This window comes from Gavialis gangeticus, unplaced genomic scaffold, assembly GCF_001723915.1.
Source record: "Gavialis gangeticus isolate Ggan-Ray unplaced genomic scaffold, GavGan_comp1, whole genome shotgun sequence".
In the NCBI taxonomy this organism is placed as follows: Eukaryota; Metazoa; Chordata; order Crocodylia; family Gavialidae; genus Gavialis; species Gavialis gangeticus.
Genome location: NW_017729001.1, coordinates 4,579,609 through 4,599,372, shown reverse-complemented (window position 1 = coordinate 4,599,372; position 19,764 = coordinate 4,579,609). Strand labels below are relative to the sequence as shown.

Here is a 19,764-nt window from a genome sequence, read left to right as displayed (position 1 = left end):
CCTGCAGCCCCTAGATGAGCCATGGCTCCCTCCTGCACCCACCCCACCACAGCTGGGCAGCGCCTGCCCCAGCCCCACTCCCTCCCTCACCATGGGGGCCATTGATCTGCTCCCCCATGCCCTTTCCCTCCCCCTCTCCTTTTCCCACAACAGACTTATCAGCTGCACACAACTGTATTGGGAATCAGATCAGTATCGGCCGATATGCCTCCTTAAATATTGGATATTGGTATCGTCCCCCAAAATCTGTCGATGCACTCTTATCCATATCCCAGAAGTTGTTGATGTAGCAACTGCATGACGCCCTTCTATCTGGACACATTCCTGTAATTTTTCTGATGCCTTTCATTGCACAATGAATCTTGATGGAAAGATCAGGCATGTGAGGCTTTCTTTGCCTGGCAAAGAACTGCAGGCAAGCTCATGACTTTGCTCATTGCAAACCCTTTCCAGGTGCCTTCAGAATGCTCAGTACTGTGGGGGAGCAAAGGTCATTGTGAATGTCATCATGTCCACAGCCATTACCAAGTCTAAATCAACTGCATCCTGCTCGAGAATCTCTTTAGTTTGTCTTAAACATTTCTGCATGTTGAAAGCTGTTTTTAAAGAATAGCTGGCTTGTGATTTTCCCATAGAAATGAATGGCAGACTAGCAGAATCACTGACTGGTGTGGAGAATCCCAGCCCTTGTGCCTATAGTGTTTGTGGTGTCTTTCCCCTAACCTGACAGATCTAGTGACATGGGATGGTGGCTCTTGAACCAGCTTAATAGTGGCTCTTTACTCCATAACCCTTCACAAAGGCAGCTTCATAGTGGTTCTGTTCCTAACCAGCTGAGTAATTGCACCTACCCCTGGCATCCTGCATGGTATATGTGACTACAGCACATCTCTAACACTGCCTTTACAAGCCAGACTCTTCTCTGAAAAGTACCTCCATAAACACAACATTGTGAGCATCCACCTTTGTCTCAGTGGTTCCATTTCAAACAGCCTCGTTAGACAGGGTTGAGGGTTTTCAGTTGAAGCTGTTTTTAAGGGAAAGTTGGGTTTTTACCCAAATGTATTTTTTCTCCTGAAAAGTTCCTGCTTTATACAGGCATTTGAAGGGGTAGGGGCAGGAGGGTTCAAAACTGCTTAAATATCAAAATACTTTGATTCTGAATTAGAATAGTAGAACCGTAGAAAATTAGAATTGGAAGGGACCTCAGGAAGTCATCTTGTCCAACCCCCTGCTCAAAGCAGGACCATTGCCAACTATATCATCCCAACCAAGGCTTTGTTTAGCCGGGTCTTTAAAAATCTCCAAGGATGGAGATTCCACATCCTTTCTGGGTAGCCTGTTCCTGGGCTTTACTGCCCTCCTCACGAGATAATTTTAATAGCTAACCTAAATTTCCCTTGCTGCAACATGAGACCATTGTTCCATCCATGGGATCCACTTGTTGCTGTATCCATGGGACTGCTGTGATTCAGGCCCTCCTTCACTGCAGGGGAGTTGAGTACATTGTGGAAGGCAGAGTCTCCAACCAAGGAGGATGAAGCATCTAAGCTGCAGTCATCCCACCCAGGACTATAGTGACACTACATCAACATATTCCAGTGTTCAGGTCTCCCACGTTTCAGATAACCATTAATATTTTGCTTAAAGGCTGTGAGTCCTGGGCTCTAAGTCTGGAGCAGGTCTCTCTCCATCTTACTTGTCATAGTCCACATGAATGGTTCCATGGGCCAGACAAGGTTCTCAGTGATCTGTAAAACCTCACTGCCTTCTGTTGGTTTGCAAATGGATCACTGATCTGTGCTTAATTTAAAATAACAAACTCAATTTTAATGAGGGCACAAGATGAAAAAGAGTCTTGAGGAATTGTTTTGGCTCTTTAGGACTAGCAGAAACTATAAGGCAGTAGGGATTTTTGTCAGTAAAGTCAACAGATGTGATACTGGTATTGGAGCAAGCTTGGTAAGTAAGGAGGGCCAATTATAAGATACTTCTCAGAGTAGACCCGCACTTAGTCTGTGTTGCAGTGTTTGTTAAATGACATTCTATGCTCCTTAGATTTGAGGCAATTTTTCTTTGGTTTTATTTTCCTGAGTTACTCAGGTTTTTCTTGCTTTCTCTTTTACCCCCGACTTAAAAAAAGAAATAAACCTTTTTCTTTATTTTGTCACTTTAGATGTGACATAGAGGTCAGGTAATGATTGAAGTAGGATCTAAAGCTAACTTCAGAGTACAGACTGAGCTATCACAATCCAGGAACCAGTGGCAGTGGAATCAGACAAGGTGTCAAGGTTTAGTAATACACTGATAAGTAGCAAACATTCTCAGCTAACATCTGTTCTCCTCATGAATTTGGTGTGTCACTAACTGAGCTTCCCCCCCATGCAGGCTGGCAGAAAAGTATAAGGAATGTCTAACCAGCAAGGAGAAGATCCTGAAGGAGATTGAGGTGAAGAAGGAATATCTGAGTAGCCTCCAACCTCGGCTGAACAGCATCATGCAGGTACTCCCTGAGCCAAATTTGACCCTCTGCTTTGTCTGTGAGGCTTGGGCCACTTGCAGAGAATCTGGGGTGGGTCGGAGCACGTTGTGCTGTCCTGTTCTAAAACCCACAATTAATGGAGGTAGCTCACTTAAGAGAGAACCTGAAAGGTGAATTGAGGCTGCTGAGAAGAGTCATGTCTGCTCTTGGCTATGTTGCCTGTCCTAGGTGAGGACTTTTCTTTGAGTCTCCCTTGCGTCAGCAGCCTTTGCAACGGGTTCATTAAATGGGCCCTTTTCTGGAGAGCAGTGTGTAGGAACATTGCCTTGACTTGTTTGGGAGGAGCAAGAGAAGGAGATGGGTTATCTTCTTTCTTTGAAGCCAGTTATCTAGTGAAGGAGACTTGCCTCAAGTTTCGCGTAGGCTGTCAGCAGTGCTCATTTGCTGCTGCTGAGTGACACGGTGTCTGTTCTCCGGGTCCTGTTTCACAGACAGGAGGTGCTGGGTGAGTAGCCAATGTGCACACTACTTTAATACCAATGCCATGTGTTTGCTTTGTGACCCACCAGGCCTCCCTCCCTGTCCAGGAGTACCTCTTCATGCCATTTGACCAGGCACACAAGCAGTATGAGACAGCTAGACATTTGCCACCACCTCTCTACGTTCTCTTTGTCCAAGCCAATGCCTATGGCCAGGCCTGTGGTGAGTACTGACATCGGATTCTTGAGAGGAGCATGCTGGGGGGTCTGAGGCAACCTTCGTATAAGTCACTGAAAGCCAGCAATCTGAGGGGGTGGGTAGAGTGCACCCCCCTGGCATGTTTCTCTGATGTCTGCAGAAAGTACTGTGTTTCTGAAGTTTTGTTGGTTTGGCTGTTCAGGTGAGTCTCTCCAGTACCTGCCTTGGAGGAATTGCCATGAGAGTTCATTCTAGATCTCTGCCACTCCATTTGCTGGTGTCCCCCATCAAGCTTGCATGAGGCTGTGGTTGTTACAGCAGTGAGGGCCAATATCCCAGTTACAGAATGCCATTCCATTTTAAATAGCCGGCAGTTTCCCCTGCCCTGGGAGGATTAGCACTGGGGTGTTCTGCCCTTTGGCAGGACTGTTAGTCTTGGGCCCACATTGGGGGAGGGGAGAGGTGTTAACCCTGCATGGTTCCCAAGTAAAGCAAAGCCAAAGACAACTGCTAGGTGCAGAGGTGGCCTAAGATGGAGCCAGGGTGTGCTATGGATTTCATCCTTTTTGTTGCACCTGTGCAGCAAGAAGGCAAGACCCCATTCTCTTCGGGCCTCAGTCCAAGCTCCTGCATTGGCAGCCCAGGATAACCCCCACCCCTTACTTGGCAAAGCTGTAGCTTGTCTAACCGCTGTTTGCCTCTCAATACACAGCGATGTGTTACTGCCTCTTTTGTTCTGTCGTCTTCCCTTTTGTCCCCTCTCTTCTTCCTTTTCTCCCTCCCTCCTTTCTATCCCTTTTTCCGGCCTGTCCCCTTAGCTCACATGAAACCCTCCTCCCAGCCTCTTAGGCAGGGTGAGTACCTTTCATTTCTTGTGTCTAAGCGCTGCAGGAGCATGGTGGGGTTGAGGCTGCTCCATTAGACCCAAATGGCTTATATTAAAATAAAAACCTCTTCTCCCATCCCCTGGCAGAGTATTTTGGAGCCCAGAGAGGCCCCTTCATGGAATTCCTCTGGGTCTTCTCTGTGGCGCTTGGTTATCATAGCAATGAGTGCCCTGAGGGACCCTATGGTAGAGTCTCTGAGGTGCTGAGACTCCCAAGACCTTGTCAGAATGCATCAGACCTGGTGTCTGTGTAGCCCAGTCTCCTGTCTGCCACTGGCCAGTTTCAGATGTCCCAGGGGAGCTGAAAGAGCCCAGCCAGCCCCTTCCCCCTCCCACCATTTGGGTCTCATCCTTATCCCTAACAGATGAGGATTGGCTTGAGCCCAAGAACACTGGACTCTATCTCCCTTCCAAAACTGCTGCTACTTTATTCTCCAACTCTGGCTGGTTCTGTTACCTATATCTTTGTCTCTTTCTGACAGTCACTAAATTCTGGGCCTCAGCAGCATCTGTGGACAGCAAGTCCAGCAGTCTAACTACTGCCTGTGAGAGAGCATTTCACTGGCATGGTCCCAAACCAGTCCAGCCTTCTCAATTTCCCTCCCTTATTCTGAGTGCAGAATGCAGGGAGATGAACGTGCTCAATCCTGTTGAGACCAGCTCTAGTCTCCACTTTTTCTTTTCTTGACCTACTCATTTCAGATTCCTTAGTCCAGTGCACTTGCTTACTATTATAGGGGGAGCCTGGCAGAAACACCTAGATAAGGTGCTGTGTTGCCCAAAATCCTTCAAGGTGGTACCACAACCCATCTAGCATTTTACCCCTTGGTGAAGTAAACACCTACTTTTAGTCTATGCAGTTCAGATAAGGCCTTTAACCATGGGAACCAATATGGTTGGAGAATTACTCCCCTGCCCTGGGTCTGAAACACCATTGTTTTGCATGGTGGCCAGTGTTGTCATTACTATGGAGAAGAGCATGAAATATTGGGTCAAGGGTGTGCTCTTGCTGCAGTCCTGCAGCCTGCTAGCCAGTGTAGGAGTAGCATCTCAGTAGCATGACTTCACAAGCGACTCTGAAGGCTAAGGTTATTTGTCCCCAAGGCATCGAATCTACCAACCATGAAGTGGTGAGAGGGCTATGGTAATAACTTGATAACCTCTTAGCACCCTGTCCACCTCCCCCTTTCCAACCTCAGTACCTCTCTGGGCCATGAAAGCCTGCAGTGCCAATGCTCACTTTGGCTGGCTGACTTTCCCACCTTGGGGGAGGGTTAATGACAATCTTCCCTCTTCAGATAAGAAGCTGTCTGTAGCAATTGAAGGGAGTGTGGAAGAAGCCAAAGCCCTCTACAAACCTCCAGAGGATTCCCAAGGTACATCACAAGTCAGTTCTGCCTTGCCTTGCTTTGTCTGGCAGGCAGTCAGCTGATAAAAGTGGGAGGGGCAGGGGGGCAGGGAGGGTTCCTTGGGAGGGGCTGCTAATCTCTTTGCATGCTGGCTGCCTAGGCAGTCTTGATACTTGGGCACCTTCATTATGCTAGAGTTATTCTCTAGAGGAGAGACTGACAGCTCAGTGAGCAGCATGGTATTCAGCTTGGGGGCTGTTAACACAGGCCTCTCCATCCTAGTGGTTTATGGGGGAGCACTTGAGAACAAAGAGATTTTCAAATGGCTTTAAAGGGGCTGACAGCCAACCAAGACCCTCTGGGAGTCTCTTGCCTGAGTGCCCCTGTGAAGGACCAGCATTCTCTCAGTGGATGGTGCTGATGCCTCGAGGACTTAGCACTGTAGTGCAGGGGTTGGTGGGCACTGTCAGTGGCCCTGATGCACTCCATACCTGGGTATCTCTGTTGACAATGCACTGAGCTGGGCTACTTGGAGAGTATCTTGGTGTGGCCCTTGATTATCCCTCTCTGTTTGAACTTGCAGATGATGAAAGTGACTCTGACGCTGAGGAGGAGCAGACTACGGTAAGGCAGTTTCAACTCTGATACTCTGGGCTGTACGCTAAATATTGCTTCATGGGACTGAACCAAGTGCTGTTTCCACTAGTGCCCAGAGTGAGCGAGTCTGAGCTGGTGCTGGCTGTTTCTGCCACTGCCACCAATCTGCTGTGGGGGCTTTGGCAGAGTCACTTCTCTGTGCTTGAATGTCTATCTCTGCAGCATTCAGTAATGCCTCCTAAAGGGGATTGACAGAGAATCAATGCTTGCAGAGTCCTTTAAGGGGCCTGTTTTCAATTACAATGGGAACTTCACACTGAATTGCCATTAGTGCCTTGGAAATATGAAGGTCTTGTGTGAGTGGCTCTGTGGATGTTTTGGGATGACACAGGTGTGCACAGAACTGGCTATGGAGCAGCTGTTCCCAATGGGGAAAATCTCCAGGATTTGAAATTTTGCATTTGTTCTAGTGCAGGATGAAACTAAGCCCTTTATAAACACTTAATGACCAAATGAGAGCAGAAGAGAGACCTGTCCCAGAACAACCAGTAGGCTAGGAGCAAGGCTATTTTCTTGGGAGACGGGAGACTCTGCTTTCAAGTTCTTTCCCCAAGTAAGCCCTAGCAGGGACTTCAACTCCAATTCCTACAGGCTAGGGGAGTGCTTTAGCCATCTGTCTATAGTGTTGGTCTCAGTCTCTTCTCTTGGAACCATTCCATTTTATAAAAAGTCACTGAACCAGAGAGAAGAAATGAAAGATGCAGTCTATGAACTTAATAGTTATGACATGTTTGTCTCTCTGGCTAACATCGGAAACTTTTTACTTGCTGTACAGGATCTGCATCATTCATAGGTGACTTTGCCAAGATTCAGGTCCTTGAGTGCTTTAGAGCAGTAGTGTCAAATTCACCCCGGGCCCCAGGTTGGATCTAGACTGCAGGGGCTTTCCCTGGGCAGGATTTGTGGGGCCAACAGCAACTGTAGTGGGGCTATGTTTGAGCACCAGCTTGGGGCCAAGGGCCTCAAGCCAATGACCATGTCCATTGGGGTCCAGAAACTCTGAATTCTGTGACAGGCCACCCCTCAACTTCTGGCATTCCATTGGACTGCTGGCAGGCTGGACAAAATGGTTCTGCAGGCAGTATGCTTAACATCCCTCCTCTAGGTGCACATGTAAGTAGGATGTGGGAGGTCAGTCAAGAGCTAGTGATCTGACAAGAGGGGCAGGCACCAGGTGTTCCAAGATCTGACACAAGACCCTTCTTTAATCACTTGTACGTCTCGTAATTTCCATGCCTCAGTCTCCCCATCTGAAAAGTGGAGAGTGATACTGCACTAACTAGTGCACTGGAGTGTTGTGTGGGTTGGGTACAATGTGCTTAGTGAGTAACGTTTTCCCCATCAGACAGAGAAGTTTCCCCCATAAGCCTACCTGGAGGAGTTGCAGTGGGGCAAAGGGGTGAGAGGGACCCATGTTCTCAGAAGCTGTGGTTCTTCTTTGCCTTGCTGCAGAAGCGCCGCCGGCCCACGTTGGGAGTGCAGCTGGATGACAAGCGCAAGGAAATGTTGAAGAGACACCCGCTGTCTGTCACCGTTGACCTGAAGTGCAAAGGTACAAGGATGGTGGTTCCCCAGGTCAGGTTCTGATCCAGGTATAAGCCCACTGGCTGATCTCAGCTGAGCCACTCCAGGCTTACGTTAGCAGATGCAAATTCAGAATCTGGTCCCAGGACTAGAACTCGATAGAGGTGTCATGTTTCCAGTGGAAACAGACTTGCTGTATGCCCAATTGCACAAGCTGCATTAGTGTCCCCTGTGGGAGTGAAGAGTGGTCTTGATGGTAGCCCTGCCAAGAGCTAGCCAAACTATTCCTGACAGGTGAAGGAGAACAATCAGACCAACATCTTTGATTATCACTTCCCTTGTTTTCACACCAGTAGTGTCAGTGTCTGAGACCAGACAAGTCTGCAGTTTTAAAGGAGGGGGGCTAATAGATCAGCTGTAACTGCTTCAACCTGGGTCTCTTTCACGGTGTGGAAATCGCTGTATTTTCTCATATACAACATGCACCTTTTTCCAAAAGCCAGATGCTGGAAATTGGAGTACATGCTATATGTGAAAAATACAGTCAGAGTGGGTTCTGCTGCTTACCAGGGGAAACCAAAAGTAAAATCTGCTGCAACCCACAGGGAGCAGAACAGTGGGCAGCTTCAACTCCCTAGTTGCTGCTACTCCCTTCATACAAGGAAAGATCTTTTGTTTCCCTTCATTGTACCTTTCAGAAACAAAGTGTGCATTCTATTCCAGGTCATGTTGTATGCAAGAAAATATGGTAAACTCCAGTAAGTTCCTGCCTATTTAATTCAGAGGCGGATCGGTGCAGTTCTGCTTGACTTACTGCAAGAAGGGGCAGATGACTGCAACAAGTCAGCTGTTGGCAAGTCTCCCCATCTCTTCACAAGCAATAGAATTGTTTGTGTCCACATCCTAAGTCCCTCCATAGGGAGAATCGCAAAGTGTGGGTGAACCAGCAGAAACCCTAATGGAGCTTCTACTTTGTTGAGGGGTTTTCTCCTCTGCCCTGCTCCTTCTCCCTAACACTGCTGGGGCTGGGCACAGGGAGAAAAGGCAGCATTCCACCACTTCTGTTTCTGTGCAGATGAGAGCATGCTGCACCTGACCTTCTATTACTTAATGAACCTCAATGTCATGACTGTGAAAACCAAGGTGACTACTGCTGTGGAGATGACTACACCCATCAGTGCTGGGTAAGCTGAGAACACTGCAGAGCACAGAACCCAGTCTGTCCTGGCTCTTGTATTGTGGCTGGAATTATTGTCTGGCATTGATCTCTTGCCAGGAAAATGCTGCTGCGTTACAGTGTTTCACTTGGAGCAACTAGCTGGCAGAGCTGTGGAGGAGTCAGGGCAAAAGGGTGTGAATGTGTCTCACGGAATACGTTTCACGGGATCTGGGCTGAGCTGAATGGTTACTCCTTCCTCCTGCCTGTGCAGAGCAGCACCTCCAGTGTTTAGAGGGAACCTCTGTCTCCTTGACTCTTCTGTGGAGAAGCAGTTACTAGCTACTTGCACAGGCGTCTGTCTGAGATGGCTTAGGGTCACTCTTGAGTTCTCTCCAAGCCTATGGTTCTGTGGTGCTCTGTACCAAACTAATGCTTCTGCCCTGGGTAGAGGAACTTGGAAGAACCTGTAGATCAAGGGTGGGCAAAATGTGGCCCACCAGGACATTCTATCCGGCCCTCTGGGCCCCTAAAAAATTTAGAAAATTTAATATTTACCTGGCCCTGGCTGCCTGTCATGCGGCCTTTGATCGCTTGCCAAAACTCAGTAAGCAGCCCTCTACTCAAAATAATTGCCCACCCCTGCTGTAGATGGTTGTGCCATACCCCATCTCAGCCTGTCCTTGATCAGATGGGAGAAGGAAGCAGCTGTACTTCCCCCAGTTTACCAGCAGGGGGAACTGCAGACTTCCAGATCTTCCCAAAGGAGGCAATTGGTCCCTTTGCCCACACAGCATTTTTCCCCTTGGCAACCAGGACCCATCCCAACCAGCCTGTGCAAGGCGGCCACGATGGTGACGCAGCTACTTGCTGAGCTGCACTCTTCCCCAGGGTCCTTGAGCTTTCAGGACAAGGCAGAATCCTTTCTTAATCCCTGATTTATCCTCTGCAGGAAGGGAGAGGAGCTGGGGTTAAAGGGAGAGATTCCCTGAGGTTTAGAGTGAGAGAACAGCTGGCATGCGTTGGGAGCTGAATGGCCGCCTGGCATGTGGGGTGCGTCTGCTGCAATTGCCACAGTGCCCAGGTCACCCACTAGGAGGTGGGCAGATACCATCTTGCAGCTGAATAGCTTTCTTTCCATCCCCACATCTGTGCTTGCTGCTCCCCCTCCATTTCCTTGTTCTGCAGGTCACCTTGTTTCAAGTGCTGTAGATAAGGCCTTATCTCTGGGGAATTCCTCTGAGACTACTTCAGCTTGATTAGTGAAAGAATTTGGCCAGAACTGCAGTTGCAGAAGCCTGCCCTGGATGTTAATTCAGCTGAAAATCTCCATCTGCCCAGCTGCTTGGTCTGGGTGCTGAGAGCTCCTTGGATGGAATGGCAGATGAGGGGCTAGCATGTTTGCACCTGCTACTATGACCTTCCTCTTGGCCATGGACATTGGCAGTGTCTGACTCCCTACTGGGCGGGTCCCCTTGGAGGCAAACCTTTCCTGTGTTGCAGTGAGTTGATGGGGGTCTGACTACAGTCTCTTCCAGTTGGGGCACTTCATTTCTCCTCTCCCCTGCAGCTACTGTTTTTTGAGGTACTTTGCTCAGTCTTGCAGCAAGGTTCCTCAGCACCTTGATGCTTGGTGGAGGTCATGGCCAAGACAGCTTTTATACAGACAAGTTTTACTTGATTTGATATGAGAATGAGCAGTGAGATCCATGCAGGCAGCTTGGGTTTGTTGGGCTCTTAAGTCCTGTTTAATTTGTATCATGGCTGTGGTCTGTGTTCAGACCAGCATCGATTTGCATTACAGGCAGTCCTCGAACTTACGACACAATTGGTTCCTGAAAACCATGTCTTAAGTTGAAATGTTGTAACTTGGAACTGATTTTTCCCATAGGAACAATGTTATTAATGAGGGATTGGTTCCTGAACCAAAACCCAATACCCTGTTTATCACGTGTGGTAGCCACTGCCGTCATCCACCACCTCGTGCTGCTGCACACCACTTTCATACGGCTGGCCACACATCCGGCTCTGGGCTGCTGACAAGTGATGTGTGATTGGCTGGGTGCAAGGCCTGTCAGCAGCCCGTGGAGCTGCACGTGCGATCAGCTGTGCAACCGCCGCTGCCACCCGCTGCCCATGTCACCTCTGCTTGCAAGCCCCTGGCTCTGTGTCCAGCCACCGCCCTGCCCCTGCTGCTCTGCATCCGGCTAAGTGTCATAAAGTTGAAACAGTCATCTGAAAGTAGAAACGGTGTCTGTTTATAAACGTCGTAAGTGCTGTTTGTCATAATTCAAATGCTGTAAAGTCGAGGACTGCATGTATTGGGTTCCCAAGGTAGCACTCCCAGCTGTGGCTCGTACCTCCCAGCTGTTCCTGAGTCTCTGCCAACTCAGAAATTCATGTATCAGGTACATTTATGTCAGAGTTGTCCAGATGCTGGCCCCTGGGCTCCCCCTCCCTGCTGCTTCGCCCCTACTCCCTTACTCTGGATGCAGAAGCTAGGGTCTCTGTGCTCCCCCACCCTCCACCAGCTTCTACTTCCTGCCTCTGCCCCAGGTGTGGGGCATAATAGCCCAGGCACAGTCTGCAATGCTAGAGGAGCCTGCAGCTGGGGAACTGAGGGTGGGGGCTGGGGCACTCTTACGGCATGTGGCCCAGGGGCCCCATGGCTCGTATGGGTGTGGCCCTTGCTGATGCGGCCTGCATGGCTTGTGGTGGACCCCAACTGGTTAGAAGTTGGACAGCCTTCAATTACGTTATGTTATTTACAGCCACAAGAGCTGGAGGTAGAAGCAGCCTCCACCATCTGTGCTTAGTGAAAGCTTTCACAAGAAGTAAACCTAGTGTTCCTGGGACCTGCTTGTAGTGTTCATAATCCCTGGCCATACAAAACTGGTCATAACAATGCTGAAGAACTCTGGCCCTGGAAAAGTGCATGGCTAACTCTACCCTTTGCCCTCTGGCAGAGACCTCCTGTCCCCGGATTCACTTCTGAATTGCCTGTATCCTGGGGATCATGGGAAGAAGACTCCTAACCCAGCCAACCAGTTCCAATTTGACAAAGTTGGGTAAGTCGGCCCAGTCTTTGTCTCTTCAGTGCCACCAGCAGAAGCCTGTCAAGACAGTGCAGCCTAGAGCAGGATTCTGGGGTGTTGGCAGCTGTTTCTTATGGTGTGCTGCCCATCTGGAGTGCAGATCAGAGTCTATTCTAAGGGCCTGCTTGCCTAGTGGAAGAGGGTAGTTAGGCTAAGTGGCAGGCTGTGGGCTGCTTCTCTCCAGCCCAGCTGGGCAAGATGGTGGCTATCTTATAAACTTTTCTTAGTTGAGAAATGAGCTCAATTGCCTGGAATTCAAGGTGCACAAACACTTTGGTCCTGACTTTGAGGGCACCATCTCGATGATTGGCTGGGTACCTTGCATCACTGGGAACTCTGTATCCTACCATTAGATGGTGTCTAGTAGGACGTTAAGGGAAGGGGTGCTGCTGACGGTTCAGATGAACATCTTCAGGCCCAGCAGCTCTGGCTTGTACACAAGGAGTCACAGGGGGTGGGGTAGTGCTTCTTTTTCACCATGCTTGTGTAATGCTTCCATTTTGCCTCTGAAGCATCCTGACTTTGAATGACTATGTGACAGAGCTGGGGCACCCCTATGTCTGGGTGCAGAAGCTGGGAGGCTTGCATTTCCCCAAAGACCAGCCACAGGTATGTCCAAAGCTCCAGCTCTCCAGCTGCTGAAGTCTCACCAAGCTGTTTTCCCTTGGCTGTCCCTGCAGCAGTGCTCTTGCCTGAGCCAGGGTGCAATGGCATTTGCTGGCTACTGTAGCATCACTGATGATCATGTGTCTGCTCTTTAGGGGACATGAATGGGGGAGGGGGATCGATGATGTGCTTCTGGCATGGCCCAGGCTCATTAGCTTGGTGGGAGCTAAATCTCAGCCTGATTCCTATGTACACAATTCAGCAAACTAAGTTGAAGGGGTCAGAGTCATTCCAGAGGAAAGGGGAGCTATGTTTTAAGCTCTTCCTTCCAAAGGAGGCTAGGTATTGCCAGGCATGTGCAGTATGATGCTCAAGGGATTCAAGTACAGCTGTCTGCTTCTCTGAGTGAGTTAAGGGGGTGGGCAGTAGGGAATACCTGCATATAATGGTTCCTTTCCTCTGCAGCACACAGTGACTGCAGATAACTCCCTGAGTGCAAGCCACATGGAAATGACCATGAAGTTGCTCCGAACAAGGCTGCAGTCCCGGCTGGCTCTCCACAAACAGTTTGCTTCACTAGGTGAGGACGTCCCAGCCTGCCTGTGTCTCCCTCCCCCTGGTACCCCCACTCCAGCCCAGGACTTTGACTGTAAAAGCAGGGACAGCTGTTTAGATGGGGTTTTGGGGAGGTGACAACCTGGTGTCTCCTTTAAGGGGTTCCCTGTCTGTTCATTCCTATGCTGCCACCATCCCCTCCCCCCACCATGCAATGCTTTATTCTGAAGCTCCTGCTTTTAGAGGAGGAAAGCCAGGGTCTGCATTCCTGCAGCTGCTTTTTTTTCCCTCTGACCTTGAATGTCTCCTCTTCCCTTCCGAGCTTGTAGGGAGCTATTTCCTGTGCTTCTATACAAACAGCACCATATTTACTCCCCTTTCAGCAGCCAGACCAAGTACCTGCAGCAGATTTGTCTTAATTGGCCAGTGCTGCAATCCTTACCTGCCTTCAGAAACTCCAGCTGATCTTACTGTCTTCGACACTGTGGCCAGTAGTAAAGACTTGGCAGCCACAGTGCTACCGTGCTTTTTTGCTGGGTCAAGAGACAAGCTGTACTCCAGCTGACTTGTACCATACCTGGACCACCTCTCCCAGTCTGTATTTTCTCTCTTCTACCACTGTGCTAGGAATCACTTCAAAATAGTTTCCTGAAGCATGCTAGGCTTCCCCATCACCTCACCCACCACCACCTAGTTTGTGAGGCCTGATGTGACCACAGCCCAGCCAATTCACTGTCAGTGTAGGTATTGACAGACAAAGGCCTGTGGAACCCAGTTTTTTTTCTGGTGCTCAGCCCACTGCCATCCACATTCTGTTCCTGTTGCCCTGGTAAGAATGTTAGTTGGGCTGGATCCTGCCTGCATGTAGGTCATTGCTGGCTTGTCACTTGCTTTCAGAACATGGCATTGTGCCAGTCTCCAGCGAGTGCCAGCAGCTCTTCCCTGCCAAGGTTGTGTCACGCCTGGTGAAGTGGACAGCAATCACCTATGAAGATTACCTGGTAGGTGTAGAGGGCAAGGAGCTGGCTTCCTCTCCCCATTCCCAGCACCTTGTCCTTGTCCTTGGCTCCCTTGCCAGGGCTCTGAGCATGCTGCTCTGCTCAGCCCCTTGGGTGCTTCTACCCTTGCAGGAGCTGTCTTACACCAAGGACATCGTGGAGGCTGGCTTGGCTGAAGACACCCACCTTTATTACATGGCGCTGATAGAAAGGGGGACAGGTAGGTGCCTGTCTGCTTCCTCTGTTGCCAGTGAGTGACACCTCAGCTTCCCCAGTGTCTTCTTAAGCCATAACCAGAATCAAGACAGCAGCTCCTTCTAACTAATCCTTCCACAGCATGGCAGGCCCCCTGAGGAGGGGGCTGCCCATCACCAAGGGCACTTTTACATTTGCTCTGGGGGTGTGGAGGAGTGGCACTTTAGAGTGGCTCAAACAGCTGCTGTAAAGTGTCACTGCATCTTGTTTATTAGTGTCCCCATGCTTAAAAATGGCAGTGGGGGTGCTTGAACTGAAGCTTGTTCAATGAGCTTTAGTTCAAGGGCCCCTGCCACTATTTTTAAGTTCAGGGGTGCTGAAATGTAAGATGCAGGAGGCTGCTGGAATGTGGCAATTGCCATGCTCCAGCAGACTCAAGTAATCAAGTGCTCCGATGCGCTGGAATTCCAGTGCATCAGAGCAACCTCCACATATGTGTATAGGTGACCCAAAAGGCTAAGATGGTATTAGGGACCCTCAGGAAGTGAAGCAGCAGAACCAGTGAGTGCCCCAGAGCTTCCTGCTCATGTTTTTCATAGTTTCATAGTAGCTAGGGTTAGGAGGGACCTGAACACGTCATCTAGCGTGACCCCTTGCCACAGGCACGAATGAATGCTGGGTTCACAAGACCCCAGACAGGTGATCATCCAACCTCCTCTTGAATTTGACCAAGGTAGGGGTGAGGACCACTTCCCTGGGAAGTTGGTTCCAGATTTTGGCCACCCTAACTGTAAAATATTGCCTCCTGATCTCTAACTTAACCTATTCTCCATCAGCTTATTACCATTGTTCCTCATCACCCCAGGTGGTGCTTGGAAGAAAAGGGCTCTACCTGTTTGCTGTTGATCTCCCCTGATGCGTTTGTAGGCAGCCACCAGGTCCCCCCTCAGCCTTCTCTTGCTGAGGCTGAACAGGTTCAGGTCCCTCAGTCTCCCCTCGTAGGGCCTGTCCTGCTGCCCTCTCACCAAGCGGGTGGCCCTCGTCTGAACCCTCTCCAGGCTGGCCACATCCCTTTTGAAGTGCGGCGCCCAGTACTGGGCCTGACCAAACCGCAGCCTGACCAGAGTCACGTAGAGGGCGAGTATCAACCCTCTGGACCGGCTTGAGATGCACCTTTGGTTGCATGACAAGGTGAGCAGTGGGGTACCACAGGGCTCAGTCCTTGGGCCCGCACTGTTTAACATATTCATCAGCGCCTTGGACGAGGGGGTGGAAAGCACGCTGTCCAAGTTTGCTGATGACAAAGATGTGAGGTGAAGTGGACACACTTGAAGGGAGAGAGAGGCTGTAAACAGATTTAGACAGACTATGACAGTGGGCAGATGAGAATAGGATGGGGTTCAGTGTAGACAAATGCAGGGTGCTGCACCTTGGGAGAAGAAATCCACAGCATATGTACAGACTGGGGAGTTCCCTCCTTGAAAGCACAGAGGCGGAAAGAGATCTTGGAGTCATTATTGACTCCAAGATGAACATGAGCCGCCAATGCCAGACCGCAGCCAGCAAGGCCAACCATACCTTGTCATGCATCCGAAGGTCCAGCTTGAGATGCACCTCTGCAGTGATTGGGGGTAGGGGTTACAGCCCAGATTTCACAGTGTGGCAGTGTTGATTGGCTGCAGTTTGGATGTGATAAGAAGGTGACGCATGGGGCTGAGGAAAGAGAGGTGTGCTGGTTGACTGCTGTCCACTGCCTGTGAGATCCAGCCAAGGGGAATGTCTGAGTGGTGCATGGACAACACGAGCTTCATGTAAACCTCTCTTCTCTTTCCTGCCACAGCCAAACTCCAGGCAGCTGTTGTGCTAAACCCTGGCTACTCCTCTATGCCGCCCATCTTTAGCCTCTGCCTGACTTGGAAAGGGGAACGGACCAACAACAATGATGACAACATTCGGGTAAGCAGGAGATGGGGGGAGGGGTTGGGTCTTGGAAAGTAGTGTGCCTCTGAGGCATGCTCCCTTGTTCGGGCAGATCTGAATGGGACATTATTTATACCCTGGCTGTTGGAACCAGGTGATCACAGGGCATTTCCTAGGTGGCAGGTCTGCTTAACCTGTAGAATGGGCAGTGAAGTATGAACTCCCCTCTTGTGAGCAACCTAGATAGAGTCCGTGAGTAGGAGTGGCATTGAGGAAAGCAGAAGATGAGCCTGCTTGGGGGAAGAATAGAAAGGAACTGGGCTTCTAGGGGCAGAGTTCCAGCCTCCCCTTGCAAGAAAGGGAAAGCTGGCACTAGTTAGGACTCATCTGGAGCCCTGCATTTGACTAAAAGTATGTAGAGAAACTGGGGAAGGTCCAGAGGTGAGCAGTGACCGTAAAGAAAGGATTGGGAAGCTAGTTGTACCAAGAACGGTTGAATGAACTGGTTATTTGTAGTTTGACACCAAGAATATCTGGGGGGAAGAGGACCTAGCTGTAGGTTTCAGGTTTTTGAAAGACTGCTGTGAAGGAGAGGAAAGGTTATTTCCCTTGACTTGGAGACCCCACGGCAGCGTGCTTAAACAACAGCAACACACCTTTAGATCAGACCTCTGGGAAAACATCTTTACCCTGAGAACAGTAGAAAATGGAACAAACTGCCAAGAGAAGGTGTGGAGTTGCCTCTCCAGCTGCCAGCAAAGGGAGCAGAAATGGATGCTTCAGGAGCAATGACTCTTTCATCTGTAGAGGGGGGGAGTACGTGACCCTTGAGGTTCCTGCAGCGGGGAAGTGGAGATGGTGATGAGCCCTAAAGCAGGAAGGATAGAGTAATGCATGAGAGCTGACTGGAGCTCCCCAAAATGGCCTCACAGGGGTAGTCTCACCCACTGTTTCCTACAGGCTATGGAGAGCGAGGTCAGTGTTTTCTACAAGGAGCTGAGTGGGCCAAAGCCTGGCTACCAGCTCCTGACCAATCAGCTGCAGCGCTTGTGTGTCATTCTGGATGTCTACCTGGAAACAGAGTCCCATGACAACAGCGTGGAGGGCCCCAAGGAGTTCCCCCAGGAGAAGATGTGCCTGCGGCTCGTCAGGTGAGTGTCTACACGGATCTTTTGCCCAGCTGGCTATGGAGTTTGGGAGCACTAAGATGTGTCAAGTGGCATGGGTCCCCCAGATGAAAAGGGTACAACAGGAAGTAACTGGCTGCCAGGCAGCAGAACCTTTCCCTGGTGGGCAGAGGTGGAGTGGCTCCCAGCAGAGAAGAGGGGCTGCACATGTACCCACACTTGGAGTTTTGCTGCTGGAGCTCTGTGGGCGAAGGTGGGAGCTGTAAATAGAGCTCATGTCCCACCTGGAGATGAGCCAGCACAGCACCACCATGGAGCACATTCTGTGCTCTGATCTCTGAAGCTCTCTTTTCCCATGACTGAGCTGCATCACAAAGTCTTGGATTGAATCCTGAACCTCAGGTACCTCTGGTCCATGGTGGAGCCGCTCAGTGCCCTACCTGTGAGCTGAAGCTATTGCGTTTGGTAGCTGGCCCTTGCTCTGTGCTGTGGGATGCAATAGATGGCAGCTCCTCTTCCTTTGCCAAGGAGGCTGTGCTGGGCCTCTACAAACATGTAATCACAAGTAACCTCCTTGGTTTGTCCCTGTGCCTTGTCTTGTCCTCCAGACAGGAGTCCTGGTCCAGAAACTGCCTCTCATGGGTCCGCCCTTGCTGCGGGCTCCTGCTGAGCACTTCTGGTTCTGCCCAGCAGGTTCTGTCTGGACAATGTACACTCATCTCCCCCCATCTGATCCTGAGCACTAGTCTCTGTGTGGCCAGTTGCCCCCACACACTCTAAGCCCTGGTGCTGTCACTGTACTGGCCTCCCCTGTACAGCACAGCTATCTCAGTCCTGACTCTCTTTCCTCCTGGCAACTGCACCAGAATCCAGCCCAACTCCCAGCTGTCTCTGCCCTGGCCTATATTGAGCCCAGTTGTCCTGGCAGTTCTGTGTTTGCGGACAGGCCCCATGAGTGAAACCAAAACTCTCAGCTGCAGTGAGTCCACATCAGCCTCAGTCCCTGGGCTTGGGACAGGTTCCAAGGCTACCCTCTACGTTTCTGTGCTGGGCTCTGATGGAAACAGGCCCCTCACCACGGAGCCATCAGCACTTAATGCATCCTGACCCCTGCACTAACCTTCTGTCCTGTCTCCTCCTCCAGAGGGCCCAGCCGGATGAAGCCATTCAAGTTTAACCATCCTCAGGGCTTCTTCAGTCATCGCTGATGCATCACTCAGCCCCACGGCCTCAAGTCACCGGACTCCTGAGCCCCTTAGTCTGTAATCAGCCGCTGGTCTCATACCCAGCTCAGAGTTCCCATCCATTCATTCCAGAGTGGTTTGTTTCCAGAAGGTTTTTTGTTGTTGTTGTTTTTTTAAGTATTAAATTTTAGATAAAGGAACCCCTCTCTCTGCTTCATGTTTCTGAGTGTGGTCCTAGCACCTGGTGGGGGTTACAGAGAAGGGAGTAGCTGTGCCACTGCTGAGAGAGATGCCTGGCTTGCTGGTTGGGAATGCCCATCAGGTCCTTTCCACCTATCCCCTCCAAACCCTTCTGGGACTGAGAGATGACTTTGTTTCAGGGCTGGAAAAGCCTGTCCCACCTGCCTCTGGAGAAGGCGGATCTTTTCAGAGAAGCTGAAACTGAGGAGACTTTCCAGCATAGAAGAGCCTCTTCCACTCTTCCTGTGAGCTCCCTGACATGGAGAGAGGGGACTGGGGTGATGGAATAGTGAGCCCACTACTGTGGGAGTCTGCATGGGCCCCTGCTAAGAGGCTGTGACAGGTTTAAAATGGGTGCAGACTTTGCTCAGGAGCCTGGTACATGACCAGTGGGCTCAGGAGGCCACAGGGTGCTTCCCCATATTGGGGTCTGCCTTTGTACCCTCCTGAAATGTCGCTGGCTCCCCCAGTCTGCAGCACATTCACCCTTTAGATTTTCCCCTCTACACTTTCCCCATCTCGTCTTGGCTTCATCTGCATCCTTCAGCCGCCTGCCCTCCCTGCTGCGTGTGCTGAATCAGATTGAGACGGGATAAAAATAGCCCTTTAATAGAATCTGCACTGCAGCCGGAGTCTCAGCCTTTCCTGTGCTGGCAGTGCACCAGCTGACTCAACAGAAAAAGCACTTTGTGCAGCCAGGAAATGGATTTCAGGGCTGTGGAGGGAGGTGGAAGGGGGGTGCTGCACTGCTTTTGTCCAGCCTAGAGGGCAGTGCCACTTAGGCAGTAGCAAAGCAGGACTGCATCCTGGCAGAGGGGCTTCAGTGCTCTTCTAAAGCAGTGCAGGGAGTCCCATACCACTTGCACAGCTGGGGGTGGTGCTCTGCAGTGAGGCCTTCATCCCAAGGTCCTGCAGAGCTGTGGGAGGTCCCGTGGGTGCTTGCTGCAGCAGGGCTTTGTCCCTGTGCCCTTGGCTGAATTCATGTCCTCGCCATACCGTCTTGCCTGCCCCCACCTTGCAGTCAGCAGCCTTGCAGTGGCCAATGGGCTCCTGCAATCAGGCAGTCTGTGCAGGGGTGACCAGGGACTCCAGATGGGGTCTGTCTGACTCAC

General features: G+C 50.5%; 1 protein-coding gene across 1 annotated transcript in view; it reads left to right on the top strand.

Annotated features, from left to right (window-relative positions):
* THOC5 (THO complex 5) overlaps positions 1-18,624 on the top strand; it is a 29,194-nt gene extending 10,570 nt beyond the window's left edge. The window contains exons 7-20 of the mRNA XM_019506719.1: positions 2,389-2,503; positions 3,052-3,184; positions 5,345-5,422; positions 5,979-6,019; positions 7,505-7,604; positions 8,652-8,760; positions 11,699-11,800; positions 12,340-12,436; positions 12,899-13,013; positions 13,886-13,989; positions 14,119-14,206; positions 16,022-16,137; positions 17,062-17,252; positions 18,373-18,624. Of these exons, the coding sequence (XP_019362264.1) occupies positions 2,389-2,503; positions 3,052-3,184; positions 5,345-5,422; positions 5,979-6,019; positions 7,505-7,604; positions 8,652-8,760; positions 11,699-11,800; positions 12,340-12,436; positions 12,899-13,013; positions 13,886-13,989; positions 14,119-14,206; positions 16,022-16,137; positions 17,062-17,252; positions 18,373-18,436 (1,453 nt within the window). The 3' untranslated portion in view covers positions 18,437-18,624. The remainder of the gene's footprint in view (positions 1-2,388; positions 2,504-3,051; positions 3,185-5,344; positions 5,423-5,978; positions 6,020-7,504; positions 7,605-8,651; positions 8,761-11,698; positions 11,801-12,339; positions 12,437-12,898; positions 13,014-13,885; positions 13,990-14,118; positions 14,207-16,021; positions 16,138-17,061; positions 17,253-18,372) is intronic.
* The last annotated feature ends 1,140 nt before the right edge of the window (positions 18,625-19,764 follow it).